A 27,555-nucleotide genomic window follows, 5' to 3' on the forward strand; every position below is an offset into this window, starting at 1 on the left:
TTTATCAAATGCAAAAGCAATGAAGAAGCATGACTCTGCTTCTTATCTGCGTCATCACAGTAGAGAGTTAGTGAAAATGTATTTCATGTTTCATTGAATTGAAAAGCAGTGCGTGGGAGTTAACGACAATTGAGATAGAATTGTTATAAGAACCATGTGGGAAACTAATATGCAGCAAACCCCCTCAGAGCCTTGCACTGAGAAATCTATTGTTGATCAGACTAATGAAATCCCATTTCATCTCTCAATCTTTTTTTTAACAGAGTTCTACCTTTCTCTCCTCTTTTTCTCAGAATCTCATCCCTTTTATCTTTCAGAAGTTTGCTGTCTTTCTGAGCTTGAGGAGGGAGGCCATGTCTGAGTACCTGCGGGTCTGCTCGGGCTGACTCAGGACTTTCTGCCTGCTCCAGGCGGGTGATCCAGAAAGAAGCTAAACGCCCCTGACTGGCTCTGGAGGAGTGGAGAAAAGAAGGCTTATCTCCCACCTTTGTTCTCTCTAATGCCCCCTGAGATGGCTTTCAACGGACCCACTCCCACCTCACTCAAAACTGTTTAGTAATTCCACACCGTCTCCATACCCCAACAGCAGGGAGAAAGAATACCCCACAAGGAAGTGGAGAAAGAGAGAGAGAGAGAAAGCTAATTAGTATTACTGAGATTGTGTCAAAGCTGAGAGACATGAGAAGAGACTTCTTAAGAGATTTCTGTGCTCTGAGGGATATTGCTGCTAAACTTTAGGACGTTTGTTTGTGGGATTCCTTTTTTTAAGTGACTCAATTAGTGGGATGCAGATTTAGCTTAGCCTTCCGTCATGACTCTTCTGGGAAGCTGTATGAGGAGGGGGCAGACTGACTGCCACAGAGGTGGTCCGGCTGGGCCCTGTCAGGTCCTGCTCCTGGCCTGCTGTATCCTGGTAATCCTGGGGGCCAAGCCAAAGACACCTGGCCACACACACCTCAACTCCATCCGCATTGACGGGGACATCTCACTGGGTGGGCTCTTCCCTGTACATGCCAGAGGCAACAACGGTAAAGCCTGTGGGGAGCTGAAGAAGGAGAAGGGGATCCACAGACTGGAGGCCATGCTGTTCGCTCTGGACCGCATCAACAACGACCACGAGCTGCTGCCCAACATCACTCTGGGGGCCAGGATCCTGGACACCTGTTCCCGGGACACCCACGCCCTGGAGCAGTCACTCACCTTTGTCCAGGCGCTCATTGAGAAGGACGGGACAGACATCAAGTGCCTGAGTGGCGGGCCGCCCATCATCACCAAGCCTGAGAGGGTGGTGGGTGTCATCGGGGCCTCCGCCAGCTCCGTGTCAATCATGGTGGCCAACATCCTGCGCCTCTTCAGGGTAAGTGCCTTTCAGTTGACACTTATTGGTTAATGGCTGTGAATGATGGTGGTGGCTATGAAAGTAGTCGTTTGTAGGATGGCAGGCAGCACGCTCTGCAAGTGAGAATGCAAGTGAGGCTACTATGAAAGCAATGTGACAGAAATCTGTAGCTGACGCTATTGCCTGATTCATGTATGATTATTAGTAATAGGTGTCATCAAAAGGCTAGGTTGCTTTTTCTGGTAAAAGTGTTTGTAAGTGTTTTCATGAAAGGATAAATATCTATTCTGTCATTTTCCAACATTATGGAACTGTTGATGTGATAAAAACACTCCCCACATTTTCTATAGGCTTTTACTTCATGTCTTCTCTCTAAGGTGATATTACATAGTGTAGCTAGGGGCGTATTCAATATCTCACATTTCAGGTATGCTCTGTGTCTGTGAAAATGCACCATGTCGCTCTTGTATGGGCATCAACTCAAGTGAGGAAACAGGTTTACACAGGGGTGAAAGTAAGGCGGTACGGTCCGGTACAGCGTCCCTGCAAAATAAATAATGGGGGTATGCCTTACCTGTAAAACATGAGCCAAAATATCTGGAGGCTATTACACCATTATTTATCATTACCGCATGTCAGAGGCATGATAAATTAGCAAATGGACATGAAAACGGGTGATATAGCCTACGCTCTAAAGTGCGATGTAGTCAGTCGAGAACACTGAAATTTTGCCAAGGCAGAGATGAGTGGCCGACACCGAGACGCGTGTGGACAGCAGTGGACGCATACATTCTGGCCTAATGACAATCGCCAAATGTCATTAGGCCTACACTTTCTGGTGTTTTGTGTAACAAATGTCTCTTTCCATTCACCATTGTTTGGAGGCTGGAAATATGTTGCGAGTGGATGAACGTGCACGGGTAGCTTAGTAAAGGAGTCTTTTGAAGTGATTGTTTGACAATCAGATGAAAACATCATGACTGGTTGGGTTTTTGCCACAAAAAAAGGTAATACATTTTAAAAGTTAAATGACAAATCTTTACGACTAGGCCGACAGAGATCCTATTGAATTAATAGGGATTCTATATGTAATTCTATGAGCGTGCACCCATAGGAGGTCCCGTACTGGGAAGAAATTAAATATATTTTCACCCCAGGGTTTAATCCCCTCATTAAACCAATCAAAACTCATATTCCTAAAGATTTTTGATTATCAAACCAACATGTCTGGTCTTCTGCCTGTATGTTGGCCATCTGTGTTTGCCTCAGTTGGATGTGGTCTTTGTGGTTTGTAAGTTATATAAAAGTCCCATTAGAACCAGACATATTTTTCACTGTCCTGACAGTTGAGGCTCATCGTTAGTCCTCAGTCTCTCCCCATAATGACATTAATTTGGGAAGAGTCCTTAGCGGTGCTTTGCCTCTAATTAAATAAGCCAAGTCATGCATGTAACCACGTGAGCTCGTTCAACACTTATTAAAGATCTAAAACGAGCCTCAACAGCATTATGTTTGCTCTCAGGATCCAAACATAATGTGCCAGTGTGAAAACCCAAAAAGAACCAAACACAACAAGACAGGCCCTTTCATAATGCCAACACAAAGCTGTCATAGGAATGACGAAGATGCCAGGCAGAGCAACAGGCAAACAGTTGGACTGTGTTATAATGTAGCTACAATATTATGATGCTCATAGAACATTTGGAACATCGGAGGGAAGACTGGATGCTTGAGGCTTGTTTGAATAACATAATTCCCATAATGCAATATCAGCACAGCGATCTGTGTTCTCTGTATTGTGTTCACAGTGCCAGACAGTGACAGTAACAGATAATGCTTGGGGGGCATGCAGAGCATAAGCTGGTTGGATTTAAACTGTGTGTAATCAGTGTTCTTAGCTTCTCAGGTCACCTCAGTGGTGAGCATGTACTGTAATCGCCCCCTGCACAAAGAGCCGCCTGTTCTGTATTTGTACTGCAATTCAACTGAATAAAAGCCAGCAAGCCATCCCAGGTCCCTGCCATTGTGATATTAGCTATGCACCTCGTCGTGATTTCCAAGGCTATGTGCTCTGATAAGTACCCTTTTGAGCTCTGTGCAAATATAATTTGAATATCAACCGAGAAGCTGGGAAATGTCCGCAGAACTTAAAAGTCAACAAGGACCATCGGGAGACACTCTACTGCAGTAGCTGGCAGTAGCAGTCTGTGTCTGCTGTAAGGATATAATAACCAGTGCTGTGCTCACATCATGCTGGCCTACCTCAGCCTGCCTCACGCTGGATCACATCACCATCATTAGCTCCATATAATGGCTCCTCTTCATTAGTGAATGAGGGTGGTATTGCCGCAGATACATACACCTCTTGTTTCTAATTATTTCAAGAACTTGACCTGATACTGTATTTTTCATCTGCACAACCTATGTTTTTGTCTCTCTCATCCTCACTGTTGAGGAATGAGTGTGTGTTCTTCAGATGATTGGATGATGGTGGTAAGAGATTTGATCAAAGTGGGAGGCAGTCCTCAGAAAGATGTTTGGAGAAGATTGCACTGATTTCAGATTGCACTGGTTTCAGATTGCACTGGTTTCAGATTGCTCTGGTTTCTAATTCAATTGCAGTGATGAAGGGCTCATGGCCAAGTGGTACACCAACTAAGTGCAGGTCACTAGAGCCCCGTTTTCACTGGCACTTAAAATTAGGGATAAAATTAGGGACAAATTAGGCCCAAAATCGAGCTGTTTCCAACGGAATTCTCAAATTCTAGCTGGGTCGAGGGAAACAACTGGTGTTAGCGCGTTTAGAATTTGGGCTGGTGACGCCTTTACCATGCAACCACCAAGCTGATCACTGCTGGATGCTGACACAATGTTTAGCTAGCTCGTCTGGGCTGGTTGCTACCTAACATTAGCTAGCAAATCAGAGTTGAAACAAGCTGGCTAGCTAACGTGAGTTAGCAGGAATTTAGCCAGCCAGGTCGTATTGAAAGCTAGCTACATCATATCAAACCTGTCGCCTGGTTTGCTTGGTTAGCTAGCTAGCTAATAGCCATTGCAATGGCAAGCAAGGACCAAGGTAGGAATTAAGCTAGCTAGCTAGCCTGTTATGCTAGCGATGATGCTAACTGTTTAGCTAGCTAGCTAACGTCAGCAAGCTAAATACATGGCTCTGAGTCTGGCTGGCACTGGAAGTAGTATTGGGTAACATTAGTTACATCATGGTGAGGGTGAATTAAATTCTTCAAAATCTTGTTAGCTAGCTAGCAACATTAGCGAAGCCAGCTGCAGTCACATTTTGGCTACTTAGCAACATGACATCATTTCTCATTTCTGGAGGCAGTGGAAACGCAATTTGAGCTTGCCCAACAAGGCCAGCCCAACCTGGGTTGACTTCAAAGTGCCAATGGAAACAGGGCTCTAGGTGAGCTCTAGATAATGACATTCAGTAGGCTACACACTCCCTTTTCAATATCATAACAGGGTTGGAGAGACTACTGACCATGTTTACCTCAACATGGACAATTACAGGTGTTTTACACTTTACTATTGCACCTTTTTCTTTATTTTAAAAGCAGAAAGTAGGCGAGCTTCTCAGCCCTGGCAGACTAGCTGAGGATAGGGCTGTCCCAGCCGCACGTAAGCTATACCCAGTAAACTCTTGGTGAGTCAACTGTTTCCTGTGCCGAGGTCAGGTGATCTGCCTCGTCCATATTTTGTTTTGTTTTGAACACGCAAGGCAAGCACAACACTTACACTTCAGTTTGGGTCCCAACCCTTCTTCTTACTATTCCTTGCCATGCCTAAGGGTAGTGGCCATAACACACTGCATGCTTGCTGTTGTTGTCAGAATGCTTCATTCTTTCTTCCCCACTTCCCTCTCACAGTCTTAGATCAGCTGAGGCTGGGTAAAGTGTTTACTCAGCACTCCAGAGCAGTAGGCAGGATCCCGTCTCTATTGTGCTGCATGAATATTTTACTCCCAGATTACGTAATGTTCGCCTGGGGATCCGGTTGGGGTTTGAAAGCTCCCTCCCTTCATGGTTGGCCCTGTCTGCTCATGCTCTGTGATGTTCTCATCAGTTGGGCCTTTTACTGCAACATAAGCAGGAGTAAAGTGTGCTAGCGCCCAAGCTAATTTGCAGAGGGCTGGTTATGACACTGTAGCGACTGCATTTGATTACCCACTCACGACAAGGCTGGTTTTAATAAGGGATCCAGCTTTGTGATTGTGTCTTGGAGACGTTGTCTCTGGCCCTGTGCACGTCAGATCTTCTCTCGGTCTTGTGTAGGCTACTGTATCAGCACTCTAACTGTCACATGGGTATGATGGTGGGTTCAAATGCCACTGTTGAGTTGCTGAGACATAAGCATATGTTCTCAGAGAAGAATAGGGGTGCTTCGGCCACCTCCACCGAGGTGTACAGTCTGCTAAGGCACAAACAGCCTACGCACATGCCTGTACTTCTGCCTTCTAAGCAGCAGGGAGGATGCCTTCAGAGAGGAGAGGGGAGGGAGGTGAGAGTAGCTTAGAGGAGAAGACGGGGGAGCCTGTAGTTAGCTGTAATAGGAGGGTTAACTAGCTGTCTGTTGTGCTGTCTGTGAAGCAGAGAGACTTTGCAGCCCCTGTCTCTTCCCTCATTAGAGACAGAGATGGTAGACCCTCAGACACTGTACATTCCTCCTCTCAGCATCTCAACATGTTGAGACAGTGTTCTCTCTGGATTAACGCAGGAACCATCATGGGCTGTAAAAACCTTACACAAAAATAAATCAATTTGGAAAATGTGATGAAAGGATGCCTCTGCTCTGTTTGCAGAATGCTGGGCAGACATTTACAGGAATCTGTAGAATGCCTGTGCTGTAGGGAATGTGTGGAACCAGAATTATTTTCAATGGTATACCTTTGAATTAATTTGGCAAGACAGTAGCTGAGTATTTAGCAAAACTAGACTGAATGACGATGGCAACTGTATGAGCTGAAGCACAACTACACAAAAGCCAGTAGCTCTCTTTATGACCCTGAGACAGGCCTGCCAAGGTGTGTCCTGTCACCTTCATGGATCCTCAGCATCGTAGCTCTGTGGTAATTAAGAAGAATTGATTCTATGGTGGACTCCTATTCTAAGTGGACTCCTATTCTGCACTAAGTGTAAATTGGTGCAGCCACACTAAATCAGGTCATTCAAGCCAGCCATTCCAGCCCTTTACTCGCCCATCCATGCCCAATAAATCCAAGGAGTGAATTCTCTACTCGCATGTGACTTTTAAAATCTCATGCAGGCAAAGCCAACAAGGGAAGAAAAGCAAACAAGCGTCGCAAAAGACTTGCAGGAAATTGTTTTCTGCAGGTTTACAGGCCAGTGGTTGTGCAGTGTCACTCAACCAGACTTTTACAGTCGGGGAAGACCTGATCCTTGCAGCTGTCTTTCTCACTGTTCATTGCAGTCTTTCCCTTCCACATAGAGCTCCGGCCATAGCAGAACCACTCCTTAATTACAAGATTAGTTCCGACTCAAGTCGCTTAGACGACCCTGGTCCCAGCGGTCAATTCCCAGTACATCCATGAGGGAAGAGTGCCCAGAAACATGTCCCTTGCCTCTAAGTTTTGCTCTCTTTTTTCTTAGTTTTGCCCATTCTGTGTGCAAATCCCATCACAGGAAGCTGGAACACCAGCTGCTAATCACCATCCATAGTGGTGAAGGGGCACGGTGCGGTGGTCTCCACATGTGCACTGCTCGCTGTGTGGAGACGCTTGGTTTCACTCAAATTAATTTGTGGCATTTAATTACTGTAAGTTTGCAGGTCTGCAGAGTGAATGCTGCATGGTGGGGAGGGGAGGATGTCGAGTTTGTTTTAAAGTGGATGGTTTCATTTTTTTCACTTCATGAGAGAAGTGATTGAAATTCTTCACTACAACTCTGTGGAGACTAACACCATCTGCACTGATTTTAACAGCAGAGGAGATATATAGTGCTTTGGTAGAAACACAAGACAAGCTACACCTGAGATAACAGCTCCAATGTTCTAACCCTCTACATAGTCATTTGACATTGTGTATTCTTAAGGCATGATAGCATAAATAATTTTTCTCTAACACAGTAGACATACAACATGAATAATGTTCAACACTGTGTGTTTATAGAGTATACTCTTACCCTTCCCCTGTGAAAAGAGGGGGTTGTCTTGGAGAAAATCCAGTGTTACAATCATGCTGCTAATTTACTGTTGGCATTTTCTCCAATTACTGTACATCGCTTCTTCAGCACTCCTTGAAGCTCACTCCTTGAATTTGTGACACTGTAAATTGTCAGTAAGTCTTTTGATTTTGGTCTACATTTACAAACTGTCCATATGCTTACTTGCAATTGTAATTCCTCAAAACAATTGGTGTCATCTGATGTCCTGTGAGCTTGTCTCATAGCTGCCACTACTACACTCCCCCTGTCTCCAAATCTAGGCATTCCAGATATTCATCTTTAAACAGCCACATCTCTAAACAGAACCCAAGCAGCAAATCCATGGTATCTCACAGTTCCCTCAAAAATAACTCAGGATTAGTCGCTTGCAGCTGTCCCCCCTGGAAGATCTGCCCATCAACCAAATAACATTCTGTGACCTACTGTCTGGAGATACTGTATGCAATGCATATAGATTTGTAGTTGTAAAGATGGTTGAGTGATTAAAAGACAGACAGACCACACAGTTGTTAGTAGGTGAAATATATTTGAATTCATGTGATCGATGGAGGCATGACAGTTATTGATTCTGGGAGTAGTGAAATTTGATCGAGAAGTGACAAGTGGTACGTCGGAGTGATGGTATATATCAGCAAATATTCCTTGATAAATTGACATACTCTCTGTTTTTATCCCTGCACACTTTTGTACATTGCCTGAATTATGACCGTAAAAACATAACCACTAAGAAATGTAAATGCACTGCAATGTTAGCATAATGATAGTCAAGTTGTGTTGATCTGAGATTTTCTATGTCTGCTCAATTCCTTCCTGTGCCATCCCATATCCTCCACCTGGCCTGAAGCAGTGACAGAGAGTGAGTTTGGCCTCCCCCAGGCTATAGTAAGAAGCTTGGATCATCCAGTCAACGTGCACGTCAGACAACATGGTAGCTAGCTTCTATGAGTCATCTACCCTCCATCACACAGAGGAATTCACTCTCTCTTCTCTGAGGCAGTAACGATGCTCCATTACAAATGACCATTTGAACGTTAGACAACTAGGACAAAACATATTAATTCAGAAGTGTGAAGATTTATCAGATCTGTATTGCATTAGTGACCTTCAGCAGCACGTACTGTCACACACAATTTGTTTTATTGTTGAATATAGTTTCAGAAATGTTTAAACAAAATGATGAGATACATGTATAGTAACAGTATGAAATGTCCATGGTTTTGATATAATGCCCCCTTTCTGATATTACATCATACTAGAGGACAATGTCAGGCAGAACAAATAAAAGGACATAAACAATAAGACACGCACCCGTTCAAAGCATTTGTACACACCAACATTAGCAGACAGACAGAGAAGGATCAATTCTCATTTACTGGTTAATTATCTCTTTCCAGACCTCCCTCAGTCAGTAAAAGAGACTAAGTCTGTAATAAATCCCTACACAGAACACAGACTCTGGGTTTATGTTGTACCCCTCCGTCACTTTTATTATTTGTTCCGTACAATCATTAAACAGTCAAGCAAGCTGTGAAGACCCACTCCCACACAAACACAGCACACCTCTTAGATTGCACTCCTTTTTTAGGTATTGAACCTGAGGCAGGGAACTATTGTGACAGCAAACTCTGTTTCCTGGAATTGTACCCTCGTCTTTTTCCTGCTGTTGAAAGGCAATGTTTGAAGTTACACGATGGAAGGAAAGTTGGTCCACATTGGTATTGATTTCACACAAGGTTGAGGTGCTGACATTTAAATTAAGATAAATGTACTAACATAGTGTTTGTTTTTGGTACATAGGCTATCTTACCTGGGCTGTTGCAGACAATTCTGATTGTATCTTCAATGTCCCTGACCTAGGATGCCACCATACTCACTGTGTCGGTCGAGGATCCATTCTTGCAAGAGCACCAGTTCAGTATGGTAGCTTATGGTACACACAGCAACACAAAGCATAAACAGCTTGGAAATAACAGTAAGTCTATAAATGAGTTTTGGTAGTGTGTGACTGTAGTTATTGAATCAGACCACAGCACTTGCCCAGCTAGAGGGTTTGTGGTCAAATGTTTCCTACCTGACTGGGCCTGAAAAGATGCTAAACATTTCTTGGAGGCTGCTAGGTCATGTGTAAAATCTTGTTCCTAAGAAACCCTGTTTTGTGTATTTTCAGCGGTGACCCTGCGGCGGTGTGGCATGTCCTGAGGTGGTTTATCTTATTCAGGACTACTATATTCCCCGTACGTCTAATTGACTCACATACAGCAATAGTTAATCTGATCTGACAGTTCTGTCTGCACTCTATGGCTGGGTCTGAAATGGCACCCTATTCCACCCCACGGGGGGTATGAAAAATAAAAAAATTATGTATGCACTCACTAACTGTAAGTCGCTCTGGATAAGAGCTTCTGCTAAATGACTTAAATGTAAATATATAGTGCAACAGTTTGGTCAAAAGTAGTGCACTATATAGGGAATGGCATGCCATTTCAGACGCATCCTATGTGATGGGTAATTGTGAATAAAGGGTCTCCAAGTACATCCAGAGACGGTGGTGAAAGAATACTGTATTACTGTATGTGCATTAGTGGAAATGGTTATGTACAGATTGACTCTCTGCTGCATGGGATCTGTCTGTACATCAATGCCACAACTACCTCAATCATAATGGAGTTACATTCAGGGCAGCTCTGTCCCCTCAGAGATAGCCTGCTACAATAAACATAATTTTACCTTTGAGACGATCGATCATACCTTTGCTTTCCCCTCCAGATCTAGTACTCTGAACCCCTCTTTTCTCTGCTTACTGACCCTCTGCTCCAGTTCTTTAGAGGTAGGTGAAGTGAGTGCAGTGTGGCCAGCTGGATGGCTGAATATGTCAGCCCAGGAGTCCTAGGGTCATCCTCAAGGACACTGCAGCTCCTCAGCCCTGATTTTAGTGATTTAATATGCCAGGCTGACATGTTGGCCTGAAGGTCTCTTTCCCTCCAGCTCTCCTCTCCTCTCCTCTCCTCTCCTCTCCTCTCCTCTCCTCTCCTCTCCTCTCCTCTCCTCTCCTCTCCTCTCCTCTCCTCTCCTCTCCTCTCCTCTCCTCTCCTCTCCTCTCCTCTCCTCTCCTCTCCTCTCCTCTCCTCTCCTCTCCTCTCTATAGACCAAGGCATGCTCCACAGGCTCAGAGCCACAAAAGCACAGCCTAGTGTCATTGGCATTTGTCCTTAACACAGCTACTGATGAGAAATAATTGCAATTCCAACCAAGGGTCAGTTTATTCATTTTAGGTTTGTGTAAATCAGGTAGGTAGTTTCCAGGTGTTCTTTAGATGGCAACCTCCTGTCTTCTGTTTGACCCCAGATTTACTCTAGAGCACATCAGATCAAGCCAAATGTTCTCATTGACCTCTGCTAGAGCTTGCCTGTAAGTTCAGTACCTGACATTGCAGAAAGAAAAGATCAGACACCCCAAAGAAGCAATGCACTTTTTATCTAACCACTTCCAAAGTCAAACAAAAACCCTCAGTCTTATTAAAAAGCTTGTCAAAGTATGTCATTTACACTCAACAACCCTTAAATTAAGTTTTATTCATGAGAGACCAATTGCTACTATGCCACTGCTGTTAAACATGCTCAGATTATGTGTTTCTAGAAATTAACAAGACATTAGCGCCGCTTGACTCACTTTATTTGGATGAGATGAGTTCTGAGAACAACTTGAGCATGGGAGAAAACCCTCTGATCAGATAAGTTATTATCTGAATCTCAAGGAGATTTTGTGAAAATCGGGTCAGATTCGGTGGAAATAATCAAAGGAGTCAATTTGCAGAGAAATATTAAAATATACAATATATTTCTGAAAGATGTAGCTGACAAAATGGTTATTGCTACTTAAAATGAAAACAGTTTCCAATAGTGGATCGTACTTGTAGGTAAAGGTCAATAGTATGTGCAGTATATCATAGAATTTTATTAAACAAAACCAAGCGACAACGAACAGAGAGAATCGGTGCGTCTCATAGCATTATAGAAGTAGAGGATGCCATTTGATGAGGTCAGTGACCATCAAGAGCTCGCAAGCGATGTTACAATAACTGGTGAAACAATTCTGACTTGATGTGAAGTAGCATTGTGTGTTTATTTAATGTGACTCTCACAGAGAAATTGCTATGTCTTCATTATGCAGTGTATCTGGACCATTTAGAAACTGATTATCTGACATGAATGCAGTAACATACAGCAGAGGTCAGAGTTACAGGGCAAACATGAGAGGCGTTGTTATTATCCTCTTTAAATGGCACTTTAAAACCCGATTGAAGAGCGTTTAAGCCTTACAGTGATGTTCGCAAAGTGGTACACTGTACTGTTGCCCTTCTGGCTTTTCCTCAAGTGTTAAACTGGCCATTAGGTTGATGTTCAAAAATGGTTGGAGTAAAATAGAGAAACATTCACCCATAACACTTGCCCAAATGCCATTTCATGCAACTGTAGGCTAACTCATTTTAAACACATTATGAAGCTTAGGAGAACTAATAGCGAGTGCGCAAAGGATGTATACTGAATAAAAATATAAATGCAACATGCAACAATTTCAAAGATTTTGCTGAGTTACAGTTCATGTAAGGAAATCAGTCAATTTAAATAAATAAATTAGGCCCTAATCTATGGATTTCTATAGGCCTGGGAGTGCATAGGCCCACCCACTTGGGAGCCAGACCCACCCACTGGGGATCCAGGCCCAGGCAATCAGAATGAGTTTTTCCGCACAAAAGAGCTTTATAACAGACAGAAATACTATTTTGTGTTTTTTTGCATTGATCTTAACTTTTTCTTGTACATAATGTTTCTACCATAATTTTCTATGACTGAAAATAAGTTCTGGACATGAGAACAGCAATCACTAACCTCGATTTGAAAGAAGATTTCTACTTCAACAAGTCAACAGGACATAATGCTCACCCCAGACCAGGCCCTAATCCCGGAGACTCGGAAAAGATTAAGGTGGCATAAGAGAGGCCTACGTGCAGGCACCCTGGCGAAACTACGTCGGCGCGTTCATAACCTGCCTCTACCATCCGTTCTATTGGTGAACGTACAATCACTGGAGAACAAACTGGACGAGCTCCGTTTGAGACTATCCTATCAACGGGTCCTGAAGAACTGTAAAATCCTATGTTTCTCAGAGTTGTGGCTGAACAAGGACATGAATAATATACATCTTGCTGGTTTTTCTATGCATTGGCAGCACTGAACTGCAGCGTCGGGTAAGCTTAAGGGGGGAGGTGTGTATCATTGTTAACTACAGCTGGTGTGCAATTTCTAATATTAAGGAAGTCTTGAGTTTCTGCTCACCTGAGTTAAAATATCTGATGATAAGCTGTAGACCATACTATTTACCAAGAGAGTTTTCATCTATATTTTTCGTAGCTGTCTATTTACCACCAGAAACCGACGCTTGCACTAAGACCACACTCAACAAGCTGTATAGGGCTCATCCAGAGGTGGCGCTCCTAGTGGCCAGTGATTTTAATGCAGGGAAACTGAAATCCATCTTAACTAATTTCTACCAGCATGTCACCTTTGCAACTAGTGGCGAAAAAACTCTAGATCACCTTTACTGTCTCACACCGTCCATTTGGCAAATCTGACCATAACTCTATCCTCCTGATTCCTGCTTACAAGCAAATTCTCAAACAGGAACTACCAATACGGAAGTGCTCCAATGAAGTGGATACTAGGCTACAGGATGTTTCGCTAGCAAAGACTAGAATATGTTCCAGTATTCATCCGATGGCATTGAGGAGTTTACCATATCAGTCACCGGCTTCATTAATAAGTGCATGGACGATGTCGTCCCCACAATGACCGTATGTACAGTCGTGGTCAAACGTTTTGAGAATGACACAAGTATTGGTCTTCACAAAGTTCGCTGCTTCAGTGTTATGAGATATTTTTGTCAGATGTTACTATGGTATACTGAAGTATAATTACAAGCATTCCATAAGTGTCAAAGGCTTTTATTGACAATTACATTAAGTTTATGCAAAGAGTCAATATTTGCAATGTTGACCCTTCTTTTTCAAGACCTCTGCAATCCGCCCTGGCATGCTGTCAATTAACTTCTGGGCCACATCCTGACTGATGGCAGGCCATTCTTGCATAATCAATGCTTGGAGTTTGTCAGAATTTGTGGGTTTTTGGTTGTCCACCCGCCTCTTGAGGATCGACTACAAGTTCTCAATGGGATTAAGGTCTGGGGAGTTTCCTGGCCATGGACCCACAATTTTGATGTTTTGTTCCCAGCGCCACTTAGTTATCACTTTTGCAGTATGGCAAGGTGTTCCATCATGCTGGAAAAGGCATTGGTCGTCACCAAACTGTTCTTGGATGGTTGGGAGAAGTTGCTCTCGGAGGATGTGTTGGTACCATTCTTTATTCAGTGAGTCCACTCCCTTAGCTGAGAAGCAACCCCACACATGAATGGTCTCAGGATGCTTAACTGTTGGCATGACACAGGACTGATGGTATTGCTCACCTTGTCTTCTCAGGACAAGGTATTTTCCGGATGCCCCAAACAATCGGAAAGGGGATTCATCAGAGAAAATGACTTTACCCCAGTCCTCAGCAGTCCAATCCCTGTACCTTTTGCAGAATATCAGTCTGTCCCTGATGTTTTTCCTGGAGAGAAGTGGCTTCTTTGCTGCCCTTCTTGACACCAGGCCATCCTCCAAAAGTCTTCGCCTCACTGTGTGTACAGATACTTTTTCCACGTTTTGTTACATTACAGCCTTATTCTAAAATTGATTAAATTATTTTTTCCCTCATCAATCTACACACAATACCCAATAATGACAGAGCGAAAACAGATTTGTAGACATTTTTGCAAATGTATTACAAATGTAACCCTCTCACCAGGCTCGAATTTGACTCTCACGATAATACCTTATTTAGAATATCTGAACAGCATGGGATATTAGGTGAGAAGGACATCTCCAATAAGAATCCCTATTGTAAACTTGCTAGGGTGAATGACAAATAGGGTATTAACTTCAGATAGAATGATTATAGACTTGGTTATTGTTATAAGGATATGCTTTCCCATGCATTAAATGAAACTGAAACAGTAAATGACTCCACCAATACAACAGACATAAGGTTCAAGATCTATATTAATCAAATGTTCAATGTATCACATCAAAATAAATAAAAATAATAAACCCAATGATTTTTCCACAACCCATGTCCAAATTATTTGCAAGCTTGCTTAAACCCTGGGCGCGTGTTGGAGCTCATAAAAAAAATTACGACATACATAAAGTCCCGAAGTCCACCCCACATTTGTAGTTACTCACTACTTGTAGATAATGCCTCAGCAAAATATAGTAGTTCCGTGCTGGTGTCCTCACAAGATCCACAGCGAACACAGCTATCAATGCAGCCAGTACTCGGTAGCAGCAACAGACATCCGTTGGAAACCCGAACTCGTTGATCGTCACAAGCAATTCTCTCCAAGTCTTGCACGATGCTAGGCTAACCTCTAGGATGTCGAATGTCTCCACAATGCGACGGCAGCTTCAGTCTCTACTAGGTCTTTCTTAACGAAATAATAAACACTCTCTTATAGAAATAAAATCAGGATTTCCCTTTAAAAAAAACCTGTAGGTATGGTTTTGTTTTCTCTTTATCGTTTCCTTTGGTCGTTTTTCCTTCACCAACCCCACTAACGTCTCTCCTCTCCCTTCTTTCAACCTTTCCCTCTCTTTTCTTTCCCAGCAACCAGTCCACTCTCCCATTGGCCACAACTTAACAAGTTACCTCATTGGTCAAAACTTTAACGAGATATGTGGGAAACTTAAACTTAAAAGTAAACCAACCTATTCACTTGTACATTTAAAAAAAAAACATTGCTTCAAAAGAAATGCATTAATGACATTACAAATCAGGAGCTATTTGATCACCTTTTAAATCTAATACCAATGAATTATAACAAATAAACTCTATACTTGGTTTTAGCAAGGTATTACAGTCTCCCCCCACCAAAATAGGCATGTCCTCATGACTTGTAAACATAAGTGAAATGTAATGACAAGTAAATGTGTCAACTCTTAACTACAACCTACAGCTGAGACAAAACTTGTTAGATAATTGAAAATGAGATACATTTGTGTTTCCCTTATCCAATCCACTTGTACAATGTGGAACAATATCTGACAACTGGGGCTATACTTGGAACTCCAGGTTTATCATAGGTAAGTAATACATGTGCTTTCTTTACTCTCTGACATCTTCTTATCCCTGGTCCTTCCATTTCCTCCGAAGTTTCCACTTCTCCCTGAACTTCTCGTTCCTCTTCTGTAATCTCTTCAACTGAGTTAAATGCCTCATTATCATCTGCTTCAACTCCAGTTGCGACCTCAGCTTCTTGACTGGACTCTTTTACTTCCAGAACTTGGTTTGCTCTTTCAGGTTCCCCTGTCATTTGATTCCAAACTATGTCTAAGTCCAAGCTAAATGGTTCCGACATCTCTTCCACTTCTCGGCTTATACAGTTTGTATTTGGCACTTCATACCATACTCCGATGTCCTCATCTTCTGAGTCAAAATCCTTCTCATCTTCTGGATTCTCAACCTCTTCAACTTTCTCATCATTCCGAGGAGTACAGTTTCCAGGCAACTTTTCATGTCCCTTTCTCTTCCTCCTTCTTTGCAGGGTCCTTCTACCAGGTGTTGGTTCTATGTTAACCACAGGTTCTATGCGCACTTTCTGCCCCAGTGGTAGCAGGTGATTTCGATGAAGAATCTTAATGGGTCCATCTCCAATTTCAGGCTTCAAACGAAACACAGGTAAGTTTGACATCTGACTTTCCACCACATATGGCGTAGAGGCCCAGCGATCTGCCAGCTTATGTTTTCCTTGCAGTCCTAGATTCCGTATGAGGACTCTGTCTCCAGGCATAAGTTGCGTGTAGCGGATCTTCTTATCATATCGCTGTTTGTTTTCTTGGTTTTGCTTTCCAGCAGTGCTCTCAGCAAGTTTGTAAGTAGCTTGTAACTATTTCTTCATATCAGATACATACTTGAGGTAAGTTCTCTCTGAAGAGCTATCACTCGAGGCTCCCAAACAAATATCAACAGGCAATCTAGCTTCACGTCCAAACATAAAAAAATATGGCGAATAGCCAGTCGCTTCATTCCGACTACAGTTATACGAGTGCACTAGATGCCCAACATACTGACTCCATTTGTTCTTTCGTGTAGGATCAAGAGTTCCAAGCATGTTCAACAAGGTTCGATTGAATCTCTCGGGTTGCGGATCTCCCTGAGGATGATATGGTGTTGTCCTTGACTTCTCCACTCCAAGCATATTCAGTAGCTCATGGATGAGTCGACTTTCAAAATCTCTACCTTGATCACTATGCATCCTCTTGGGCAGACCATAATGGATGAAGTACCTCTCCCACAATATCTTGGCGACCGTGGATGCTTTCTGATCCTTCGTAGGAAAAGCTTGAGCGTATCTTGTGTAATGATCCGTAATGACAAGAACATTCACTGTGTTACTGGAGTCAGGCTCAATGGACAGGAAATCCATACACACAAGGTCCATAGGTCCATCACTTTGCATATGACCAAGCGGAGCAACTATCTTTGGAAGTGTTTTCCTCTGTACACAGCGAGCACAGGACTTACAGTACTCCTCTACTTCCATCTTCATGCGTGGCCAGTAGAACCGGTCTCTGACAAGTCCATATGTCTTGTCAAATCCTAAATGACCTGAGTCATCGTGCAGTGACGTGAGAACCATAGTTCTGAACTTCTCTGGAAGAAGTAACTGAGCACGACGAGTCTTGTTTGGCGGATGTGTGATCCTGTACATAACTCCATCTTCCATCTTTAGCTTCTCCCACTCTCTCAGGAGCAAAGAGATGAGTGGGTGTTTTGTCTTGGTCACCCTGGTGATATCATGTTTATTAAGAGCAACCCACATCTCTCCTAAGCAAGGTTCTTCTTGTTGTGATGCAGAAAGTTCCATGGTGCTCAATCTGGGCATGTTAGACGTCAGCATGCTCAGGTTACAGTATGCTTGAGGCACAGCATGCATAGAGGCTCCCAACTGATCAATCACTCTACTATGAGATGATCCAGGAGTTATTCTAACAACATTAGACATCTGGCACATGGCTCTAACACCGGATGCAGGAATGTCTCTCCAATCTTGTTCCACTGCATATTGCTGATGAGGGCGGCGAGATAAAGCATCGGCATCTATGTTCTGCCTGCCTGGCCTGTACTTGAGACTAAAGTCATAGGTAGACAACGCAGCCAGCCAACGATGACCAGTGGCATCCAGTTTTGCGGACGTGAGGACATATGTCAATGGGTTGTTGTCTGTTCTAACCTCGAACTTGACCCCATACAGGTAATCATGTAGTTTATCAACCACGGCCCACTTCAACGCAAGAAACTCTAACTTGTGAGCTGGGTAGTTGCGTTCAGAAGTGGTCAGGCTTCGACTCACAAATGCCACAGGACGCAGACCCTCACCTTGATCTTGGTACAGTACTCCACCTAACCCTTCGCGGCTAGCATCTACATGTAGAACGTATGGCAACTGAGGATCAGCAAAAGCCAACACAGGAGCTTTTGTGAGGCTTTCCTTCAATGTCTCGAATGCCAATTCACACTTTTCATTCCACCTTGATCCAAATGGTTCTGAGTTGTTGAGGTAGCTTTCACCTCTTCCTTGGACTTTCTCCCTTTCTTGCCTGCGGGAAGATATCCACATAAGAGCTGATTCAGGGGGTAACTCACTTTAGAGTAGTCTTTCACAAATCTCCTGTAATATCCACAGAATCCTAGGAAAGAACGCAGAGCAGTCACAGTTCCAGGCCTTGGCCTCTTGGTGACAGCTGCAATTTTTGATGGGTCTGTGGCCACTCCATTCTGGGATATGATATGTCCAACATAGTTGACAGATGTGCGGCAAAACTGACACTTGTCAAGGGACAGTTTTAGGCCTTCACTTTTCAAGCGGTCCAACACCTTGAGCAACCTCTGCTCGTGTTCTTCCAGCATCCTTCCAAACACGATTAAGTCGTCAAGGTAAACAAGAACTTCGAGTAGATTCATGTCTCCAACTGTCTGTTCCATGACACGTTGAAATGTTGCAGGTGCTCCGGACACACCCTGTGGCATCCTCTCAAATTGGTAAAATCCAACTGGACAGATAAATGCAGTCTTCTCTTTATCTGTGTCACCCATTGGGATTTGATAGTATCCGCTTCAGAGATCTAACACACTGAACCATTTGCTCCCACTCAAACATGTCACACGTGGGACTGTGTACTGGTCGGGAACAGTGCGCTTGTTGAGGGTCCTGTAATCAACACACATGCGTATGGTGCCATTCTTTTTCCTCACCACCACAATAGGAGATGCATAGGGGCTTCTCGACTCAGATATGATCCCAGAACTTTTCAAGTTATTTAGATGCTTCCTTACATCTTCAACATCAGCTGGAGCCAAGCGGCGAGATCTCTCCCTAAACGGTTTGTCTTCAGTAACTCTGATGGTGTGATGAGTACTCTTTGAACAACCCACATCAAACTCATGTGTTGAGAACACTTCTTTCCGTTCCATCATCTTTTCACATAACCTCTTCTTCCATCCCTCAGGCACTGGAGAATCTCCAAAGTTGAATGAAGAAGACGTCAGTTTCTCAGATGAATCCTGCTCTCGTTTCTATGGAAACCCAGGAGCAATATCTACAGGAAACAGATGAGCAATAGGCATACCTCGTTTCAGAGTGATCTCCTTTGTCGAGACATTCCTGACAGTAAGGGTGATTCTTCTAGACGACAAAACTGCAACCGTCTGGATTTCAGGCCTCACTAGTAGTTCTTCAGGGAACCGGGGTTCTTCAGGCCTCTCTACCAGAAGGGTTTGAGTAGAAGGTATCCCAGGAAACTTTGGAATTCCAGTAACTCTTGCCTGCCCACCAGGTGGCAGGGTGACAGGTTTTGTCTGTGCGAACCAGACCGTTCCTCTCTTCTCATCATCATCAGTTGAGCTTTCTCTCATCCTCTCATATGCCTCCTTGATAGCAGGATGAACTTGTAGTGTGCTAAGGAAACCTTCACCTTCCTTTTCTCTGCAAGCAGTCATAAGTCTCTTCACTACAGACGTATTTGTGCCGACCAGAATAGACACGTCACCTTTCATGGCCGGATCTGGACATACCAACACAAGTGCTTCAATGGTCTCTGCTACGCCCACAACCGATCCCGAGAACTCAAGCTTGAGCGACAAATAGCCATCATATGGATACTGCTCAGAGCTAAGGCCCCATATCTCTAAGTTTCCTATAGGAATCAATGGCAAATGCATCAGGTACCTGTCATAAAAGGATCTGTAAAGTAGAGTAATCTGAGAACCACTATCTAGTAAAGCTTTAGTATAGACACCTTCAATCTGTACAGAAACGACAGAACTTGGGCCAACTAAACCTGTAGGTAGCATGTCTTTCATGTCTTCATACTTGTGGCACTTTGTGGAACGTATCTTCACCGGGACGTCAGGCCGCTCCTTTACTGGGTCCCTCTGTAGTTTCCCATAGACCGTTTTTGTTTGATCAGGCGTGTGTTGACTTTCCTCAAGTTCTCTTCACCTTCACAGTTTCTCTTGAAATGGCCATCTTCTCCACATCTATAACAGAACACTCCAGGGTTTCTGTCGGCCTGTGTCTGTTCTTGTGATGGATTTACCCTTTTCTTTTTGCTTTTAAATGCAACATCTGACCTTTGTGTGTCAGAGTGAGCTGCTGTGACGTTAGCAGACATGAGACGTGTCATTTCAATTTTCAAACCTTTTAGCTCTTTTCTCAGCACTTCTATCTCAGTATTAGCTTCTTCACAAACTGTAGCAACAGGAGCAACAGCTGATGACTTCACAACACTCTTCGTTGTGTTCCTGTCTTGAATCATGTCCTCCTCCTCCCTTACTTCCTGCAGCAGCTCAGTAAAGGTTGGTGGATCACGCAGCTTATAGGTCATGCGAATACGAAGCGCAACCATGTCATGTGAGGATGCACCTCTCACTACTTGGCCAATGTGTGTGCGATTCATCTCTGACAGCTCAATGCCTCCTTTTCGACATACATTGTGCAGCAATTTGTCAAGTCTCAACAGGTAAGCTGAAAGCTTTTCTCCTTCACTCTGGAATGTGTTTCTGAACCTTACCATGAGATCAGGTGCACTTTCGGTGGTACCGAATGCGGTTTCTAGAGCCTTCATGTATTCGATCGCTGTAGCATGGGGGTTTCCGGTCCTAAAGAACCTCACAATGTCAGCAGCAGGCCCTTTAAGACTTTCTATTATTCTCTGTTTTTTCACATTGTCGGTGCACTGCCATTCCTCTAGAAAATGGGTGGTTTGCTCAGCCCATACTCTTCTTCTCCACTAGGAGTGGGCTTCACACCTGAGAACATACGTAGCTTACGGAAACTCTGAGTCTCAGATGGCACATTGTTGCATTTTTCTACCAGTGAACTTATGGCAGTAACCAGTTCAGCGTTGAGGTCAGCACCAGAGGGACTTACCAGGCCTTTAACATCAGCCACAGTCTTCCCTTCATGTCTCAGAAAGGATAATAGCTTTGCCTGGAAATCTTCACCCTCTTTCTCAACTGGAGATGTGACTTGTGAAACTACATGTACAGGCCAGGGACCCAACTCTCCAGGTATCCCAACAACACTTGGCACAGCTATTTCGTTAAGGTTGTTTGATATCTCTACCAAAACATACTGCTTTTTACCAGCTGAATAAGAACAACGACCATGCAATCTAATTTTACCAAAAGCCTTAACATAAGTCAGCGTTTCCAGCAGAACCTCATCAGACACATCATCTGTAACACTGCTAAGGACAACTGCACGATTAGTAGCTAGCTGTTTCTCTCTACACCAGGTAACAATCTCTTCAACATGCATGTTGTAGGTTTATGCCTATACAGCAATGTCAGAAGAAAATCCAAAATGTCAATTCAAAATTGTCAAATGGGGAGTCAAAAATATCCCATCAACAATAACCAAGATCCCGGACGAGCCCCCAAAAATGTAACCCTCTCACCAGGCTCGAATTTGACTCTCACAATATTACCTTATTTAGAATATCTGAACAAATCAAATCAAATCAAATCAAATCAAATTGTATTGGTCACATGCGCCGAATACAACAGGTGCAGACATTACAGTGAAATGCTTACTTACAGCCCTTAACCAACAGTGCATTTATTTTAAACAAAAAAAGTAAGAATAAAACAACAACAAAAAAGTGTTGAGAAAAAAAGAGCAGAAGTAAAATAAAGTGACAGTAGGGAGGCTATATATACAGTAAAATAAAGTGACAGTAGGGAGGCTATATATACAGGGGGGTACCGTTGCATAGTCAATGTGCGGGGGCACCGGCTAGTTGAGGTAGTTGAGGTAATATGTACATGTGGGTAGAGTTAAAGTGACTATGCATAAATACTTAACAGAGTAGCAGCAGCGTAAAAAGGATGGGGTGGGGGGGCAGTGCAAATAGTCCGGGTAGCCATGATTAGCTGTTCAGGAGTCTTATGGCTTGGGGGTAGAAGCTGTTGAGAAGTCTTTTGGACCTAGACTTGGCACTCCGGTACCGCTTGCCGTGCGGTAGCAGAGAGAACAGTCTATGACTAGGGTGGCTGGAGGCTTTGACAATTTTGAGGGCCTTCCTCTGACACCGCCTGGTATAGAGGTCCTGGATGGCAGGGAGCTTTGCCCCAGTGATGTACTGGGCCGTACGCACTACCCTCTGTAGTGCCTTGCGGTCAGAGGCCAAGCAGTTGCCATACCAGGCGGTGATGCAACCAGTCAGGATGCTCTCGATGGTGCAGCTGTAGAATTTTTTGAGGATCTGAGGACCCATGCCAAATCTTTTTAGTCTCCTGAGGGGGAATAGGCTTTGTCGTGCCCTCTTCGCGACTGTCTTGGTGTGTTTGGACCATGATAGTTCGTTGGTGATGTGGACACCAAGGAACTTGAAGCTCTCAACCTGTTCCACTACAGCCCCGTCGATGAGAATGGGGGCGTGCTCAGTCCTCTTTTTTTTCCTGTAGTCCACAATCATCTCCTTTGTCTTGGTCACGTTGAGGGAGAGGTTGTTGTCCTAGCACCACACGGCCAGATCTCTGACCTCCTCCCTATAGGCTGTCTCATCGTTGTCGGTGAGCAGGCCTACCACTGTTGTGTCGTCGGCAAACTTAATGATGGTGTTGGAGTCGTGCCTGGCATGGGATATTAGGTGAGAAGGACATCTCCAATAAGAATCCCTATTGTAAACTTGCTAGGGTGAATGACAAATAGGGTATTAACTTCAGATAGAATGATTATAGACTTGGTTATTGTTATAAGGATATGCTTTCCCATGCATTAAATGAAACTGAAACAGTAAATGACTCCACCAATACAACAGACATAAGGTTCAAGATCTATATTAATCAAATGTTCAATGTATCACATCAAAATAAATACAAATAATAAACCCCAATGATTTTTCCACAACCCATGTCCAAATTATTTGCAAGCTTGCTTAAACCCTGGGCGCGCGTTGGAGCTCATAAAAAAAATGACGACATACATAAAGTCCCGAAGTCCACCCCACATTTGTAGTTACTCACTACTTGTAGATAATGCCTCAGCAAAATATAGTAGTTCCGTGCAGGTGTCCTCACAAGATCCACAGTGAACACAGCTATCAATGCAGCCAGTACTCGGTAGCAGCAACAGACATCCGTTGGAAACCAAGTCTTGCACGATGCTAGGCTAACCTCTAGGATGTCGAATGTCTCCACAATGCGACGGCAGCTTCAGTCTCTACTAGGTCTTTCTTAACGAAATAATAAACACTCTCTTATAGAAATAAAATCAGGATTTCCCTTTAAAAAAACTCTGTAGGTATGGTTTTGTTTTCTCTTTATCGTTTCCTTTGGTCGTTTTTCCTTCACCAACCCCACTAACGTCTCTCCTCTCCCTTCTTTCAACCTTTCCCTCTCTTTTCTTTCCCAGCAACCAGTCCACTCTCCCATTGGCCACAACTTAACAAGTTACCTCATTGGTCAAAACTTTAACGAGATACGTGGGAAACTTAAACTTAAAAGTAAACCAACCTATTCAGTTGTAAAAATTTTTTAAAACATTGCTTCAAAAGAAATGCATTAATGACATTACAAATCAGGAGCTATTTGATCACCTTTTAAATCTAATACCTATGAATTATAACAAATAAACTCTATACTTGGTTTTAGCAAGGTATTACATAAATAAAAAACAGAAATACCTTATTTACATAAGTATTCAGACCTTTTGCTATGAGACTCTGAATTGATTGGAGATCACCTGTGGTAAATTCAATTGATTGGACATGGTTTGGAAAGGAACACACCTGTCTATATAAGGTCCCACAGTTGACAGTGCATGTCAGAGCAAAAATCAAGCCATGAGGTCGAAGGAATTGTCTGTAGAGCTCCGAGACAGGACTGTGTCAAGGCAGACATCTGGGGAAGGGTACCAAATAATTTCTGTAGCATTGAAGGTCCCCAAGAAAACAGTAGCCTCCATCATTCTTAAATAGAAGAAGTTTGGAACCACCAAGACTCTTCCTAGAGCTGGCTGCCTGGCTAAACTGAGCAATCGGGGGAGAAGGGCCTTGGTCAGGGAAGTGACTAAGAACCTGATGGTCACTCTGACAGAGCTCCAGAGTTCCTCTCTGGAGATGGGAGAACCTTCCAGAAGGACAACCATCACTGCAGCACTCCACCAATCAGGCCTTTATGGTAGAGTGGCCAGACGGAAGCCACTCCTCAGTAAAAGGCACATGACAGCCCGCTTGGAGTTTGCCAAAAGGCACCTAAAGGACTCAGACCATGAGAAACAAGATTATCTGGTCTGATGAAACCAAGATTGAACTCTTTGGCTTGAATGCCAAGCGTCACGTCTGGAGGAAACCTGGCACTATCCCTACGGTGAAGCACGGTGATGGCAGCATCATGCTGTGGGGAAGTTTTTCAGTGGCAGGGACTGGGAGACAAGTTAGGATCGAGGGAAAGATGAACGGAGCAAAGTACAGTGAGATCCTTGATGAAAACCTGCTCCAGAGTACTCAGGACCTCAGACTGGGGCGAAGGTTCACCTTCCAACAGGACAACAACCCTAAGCACACAGCCAAGAAAACGCAGGAGTGGCTTCGGGACAAGTCTCTGAATGTCCTTGAGTGGCCCAGCCAGAGCCCGGACTTGAACCCGACCGAACATCTCTGGAGAGACCTGAAAATATCTGTGCAGCGATGCTTCCCATCCAACCTGACAGAGCTTGAGAGGATCTGCAGAGAAGAATGGGAGAAACTCCCCAAATACAGGTGTGCCAAGCTTGTGGCGTCATACTGAAGAAGACTCTAGGCTGTAATCGCTGCCAAAGGTGCTTTAACAAAGTACTGAGTAAAGGATCTGAATACTTATGTAAATGTGATATATTTCAGACCAAAGCACTGGCAAAATCCTGGAGGAAACTCTGGTTCAGTCTGTTTTCCAACCGACACTGGGTGACAAATTTGTCTTTCAGCAGGACAATAACCTAAAAGACAAGGCCAAATATTTTATTTATTTATGTTTATTTCACCTTTATTTAACCAGGTAGGCCAGTTGAGAACAAGTTCTCATTTACAACTGCGACCTGGCCAAGATAAAGCAAAGCAGTGCGATAAAAACAACAACAATACAGAGTTACACATGGGATAAACAAAACATACAGTCAATAACACAATAGAAAATCTATATACAGTGTGTGCAAATGTAGTAAGTTATGGAGGTAAGGCAATAAATAGGTCGTAGTGCAAAATATTTACAATTTAGTATTAACACTGGAGAGATAGATGTGCAGAAGATGATGTGCAAATAGAGATACTGGGGTGCAAATGAGCAAAATAAATAACAATATGGGGATGAGGTAGTTGGGTGGGCTAATTACAGATGGGCTGTGTACAGGTGCAGTGATCGGTAAGCTGCTCTGACAACTGATGCTTAAAGTTAGTGAGGGAGATAAGAGTCTCTAGCTTCAGAGATTTTTGCAGTTCGTTCCAGTCATTAGCAGAAGAGAACTGGAAGGAATGGCGGCCAAATGAGGTGTTGGCTTTGGGTATGACCAGTGAGATATACCTGCTGGAGCGCATACTACGGGTGGGTGTTGCTATGGTGACCAATGAGCTAAGATAAGGCTGGGATTTGTCTAGCAGAGATTTATAGATGACCTGGAACCAGTGGGATTGGCAATGAATATGTAATGAGGGCCAGCCAACGAGAGCGTACAGGTCACAATGGTGGGTAGTATATGGGCCTTTGGTGACAAAACGGATGGCGCTGTGATAGACTACATCCAATTTGCTGAGTAGAGTGTTGGAGGCTATTTTGTAAATTACATCGCCGAAGTCAAGGATCGGTAGGATAGTCAGTTTTACGAGGGCAGGTTTGGCAGCATGAGTGAAGGAGGCTTTGTTGCGAGATAGGAAGCCGATTCTAGATTTAACTTTGGATTGGAGATGCTTAATGTGAGTCTGGAAGGAGAGTTTACGGTCTAACCAGACACCTAGGTATTTGTAGTTGTCCACATATTCTAAGTCAGACCCGCCGAGAGTAGTGATTCTAGTCGGGCAGGCGGGTGCAAGCAGCGTTCGATTAAAGAGTATGAAAAATGTATGCACTCACTAACTGTAAGTCGCTCTGGATAAGAGCGTCTGCTAAATTACTAAAATGTAAAATGTAAATGTAAGAGCATGCATTTAGTTTTACTAGCGTTTAAGAGCAGTTGGAGGCTATGGAAGGAGTGTTGTATGGCATTGAAGCTCGTTTGGAGGTTTGTGAACACAGTGTCCAATGAAGGGCCAGATGTATACAAAATGGTGTCGTCTGCATAGAGTTCGATCTAAGAGTCACCAGCAGCAAGAGCGACATCATTGATATACACAGAGAATGGAATCGGCCCGAGAATTGAACCCTGTGGCACCCCCATAGAGACTGCCAGAGGTCCAGACAACAGGCCCTCCGATTTGACACACTGAACTCTATCTGAGAAATAGTTGGTGAACCAGGCGAGGCAGTCATTTGAGAAACCAAGGCTATTTAGTCTGGCAATAAGAATGCGGTGATTGACAGAGGCGAAAGCCTTGGCCAGGTCGATGAAGGCGGCTGCACAGTACTGTCTTTTATCGATCGCGGTTATAATATCATTTAGGACCTTGAGCGTGGCTGAGGTGCACCCATGACCAGCTCGGAAACCAGATTGCATAGCGGAGAAGGTACGGTGGGATTCGAAATGGTTGGTGATCTGTTTGTTAACTTGGCTTTCAAATACTTTCGAAGGGCAGGATGGATATAGGTCTGTAACAGTTTGGATCTAGAGTGTCAAATATACTTTGGAGTTGCTTACCAAGACAACATTGAATGTTCCTGATTGGCCTAAATACAGTTTTGAATGAAATCGTCTTGAAAATATATGTCAAGACTTGAAAATGTCTGCCTAGCAATGATCAACAACCAACTTGACTTGAGCTTGAAGAATAAAAAAAAAAAATATGCAAATATTGTACAATCCAGGTGTGCAAAGCTCTTAGAGACTTACCCTGAAATCACAGCTGTAATCGCTGCCAAACGTGGATTCTAACATGTATTGGCTCAGGGGTGTGAATAATTATGTAAATTAGATATTTATTTATTTCATTTTCAATACATTTGCAAATATTTCTAAAAACATGTTTTCACTTTGTCATTATGCGGTATTGTGTGTTGATGGGTGACAAAAAAATATTACATTAATAGATTTTGAATTTAGTCTGTCACACAACAAGATGTGGAATAAGTCACGGGGTATAAATACTTTCTGAAGGCACTGTACAATAAGTGGATTGAACTAGGTAAGACAACAAGTGGGTTGGGCAGTATCCAGATTTTCATACCTTTCCTGTACCAT

The 27,555-nt window shown here is 43.4% G+C and overlaps 1 protein-coding gene across 1 annotated transcript in view; it reads left to right on the plus strand.

Annotated features, from left to right (window-relative positions):
* Positions 1-811: 811 nt before the first annotated feature.
* The window catches only part of LOC311150218 (metabotropic glutamate receptor 4-like), a gene marked incomplete at both ends in the record, with an annotated part of 241,438 nt that continues 214,694 nt past the window's right edge, over positions 812-27,555 (plus strand). The window contains one exon of the mRNA XM_084187584.1: positions 812-1,357. Within this exon, the coding sequence (XP_084043710.1) occupies positions 812-1,357 (546 nt within the window). The remainder of the gene's footprint in view (positions 1,358-27,555) is intronic.

The sequence above is a fragment of the Coregonus lavaretus genome (assembly GCF_964263955.1).
Source record: "Coregonus lavaretus genome assembly, chromosome: 22".
NCBI classification, from domain to species: Eukaryota; Metazoa; Chordata; class Actinopteri; order Salmoniformes; family Salmonidae; genus Coregonus; species Coregonus lavaretus.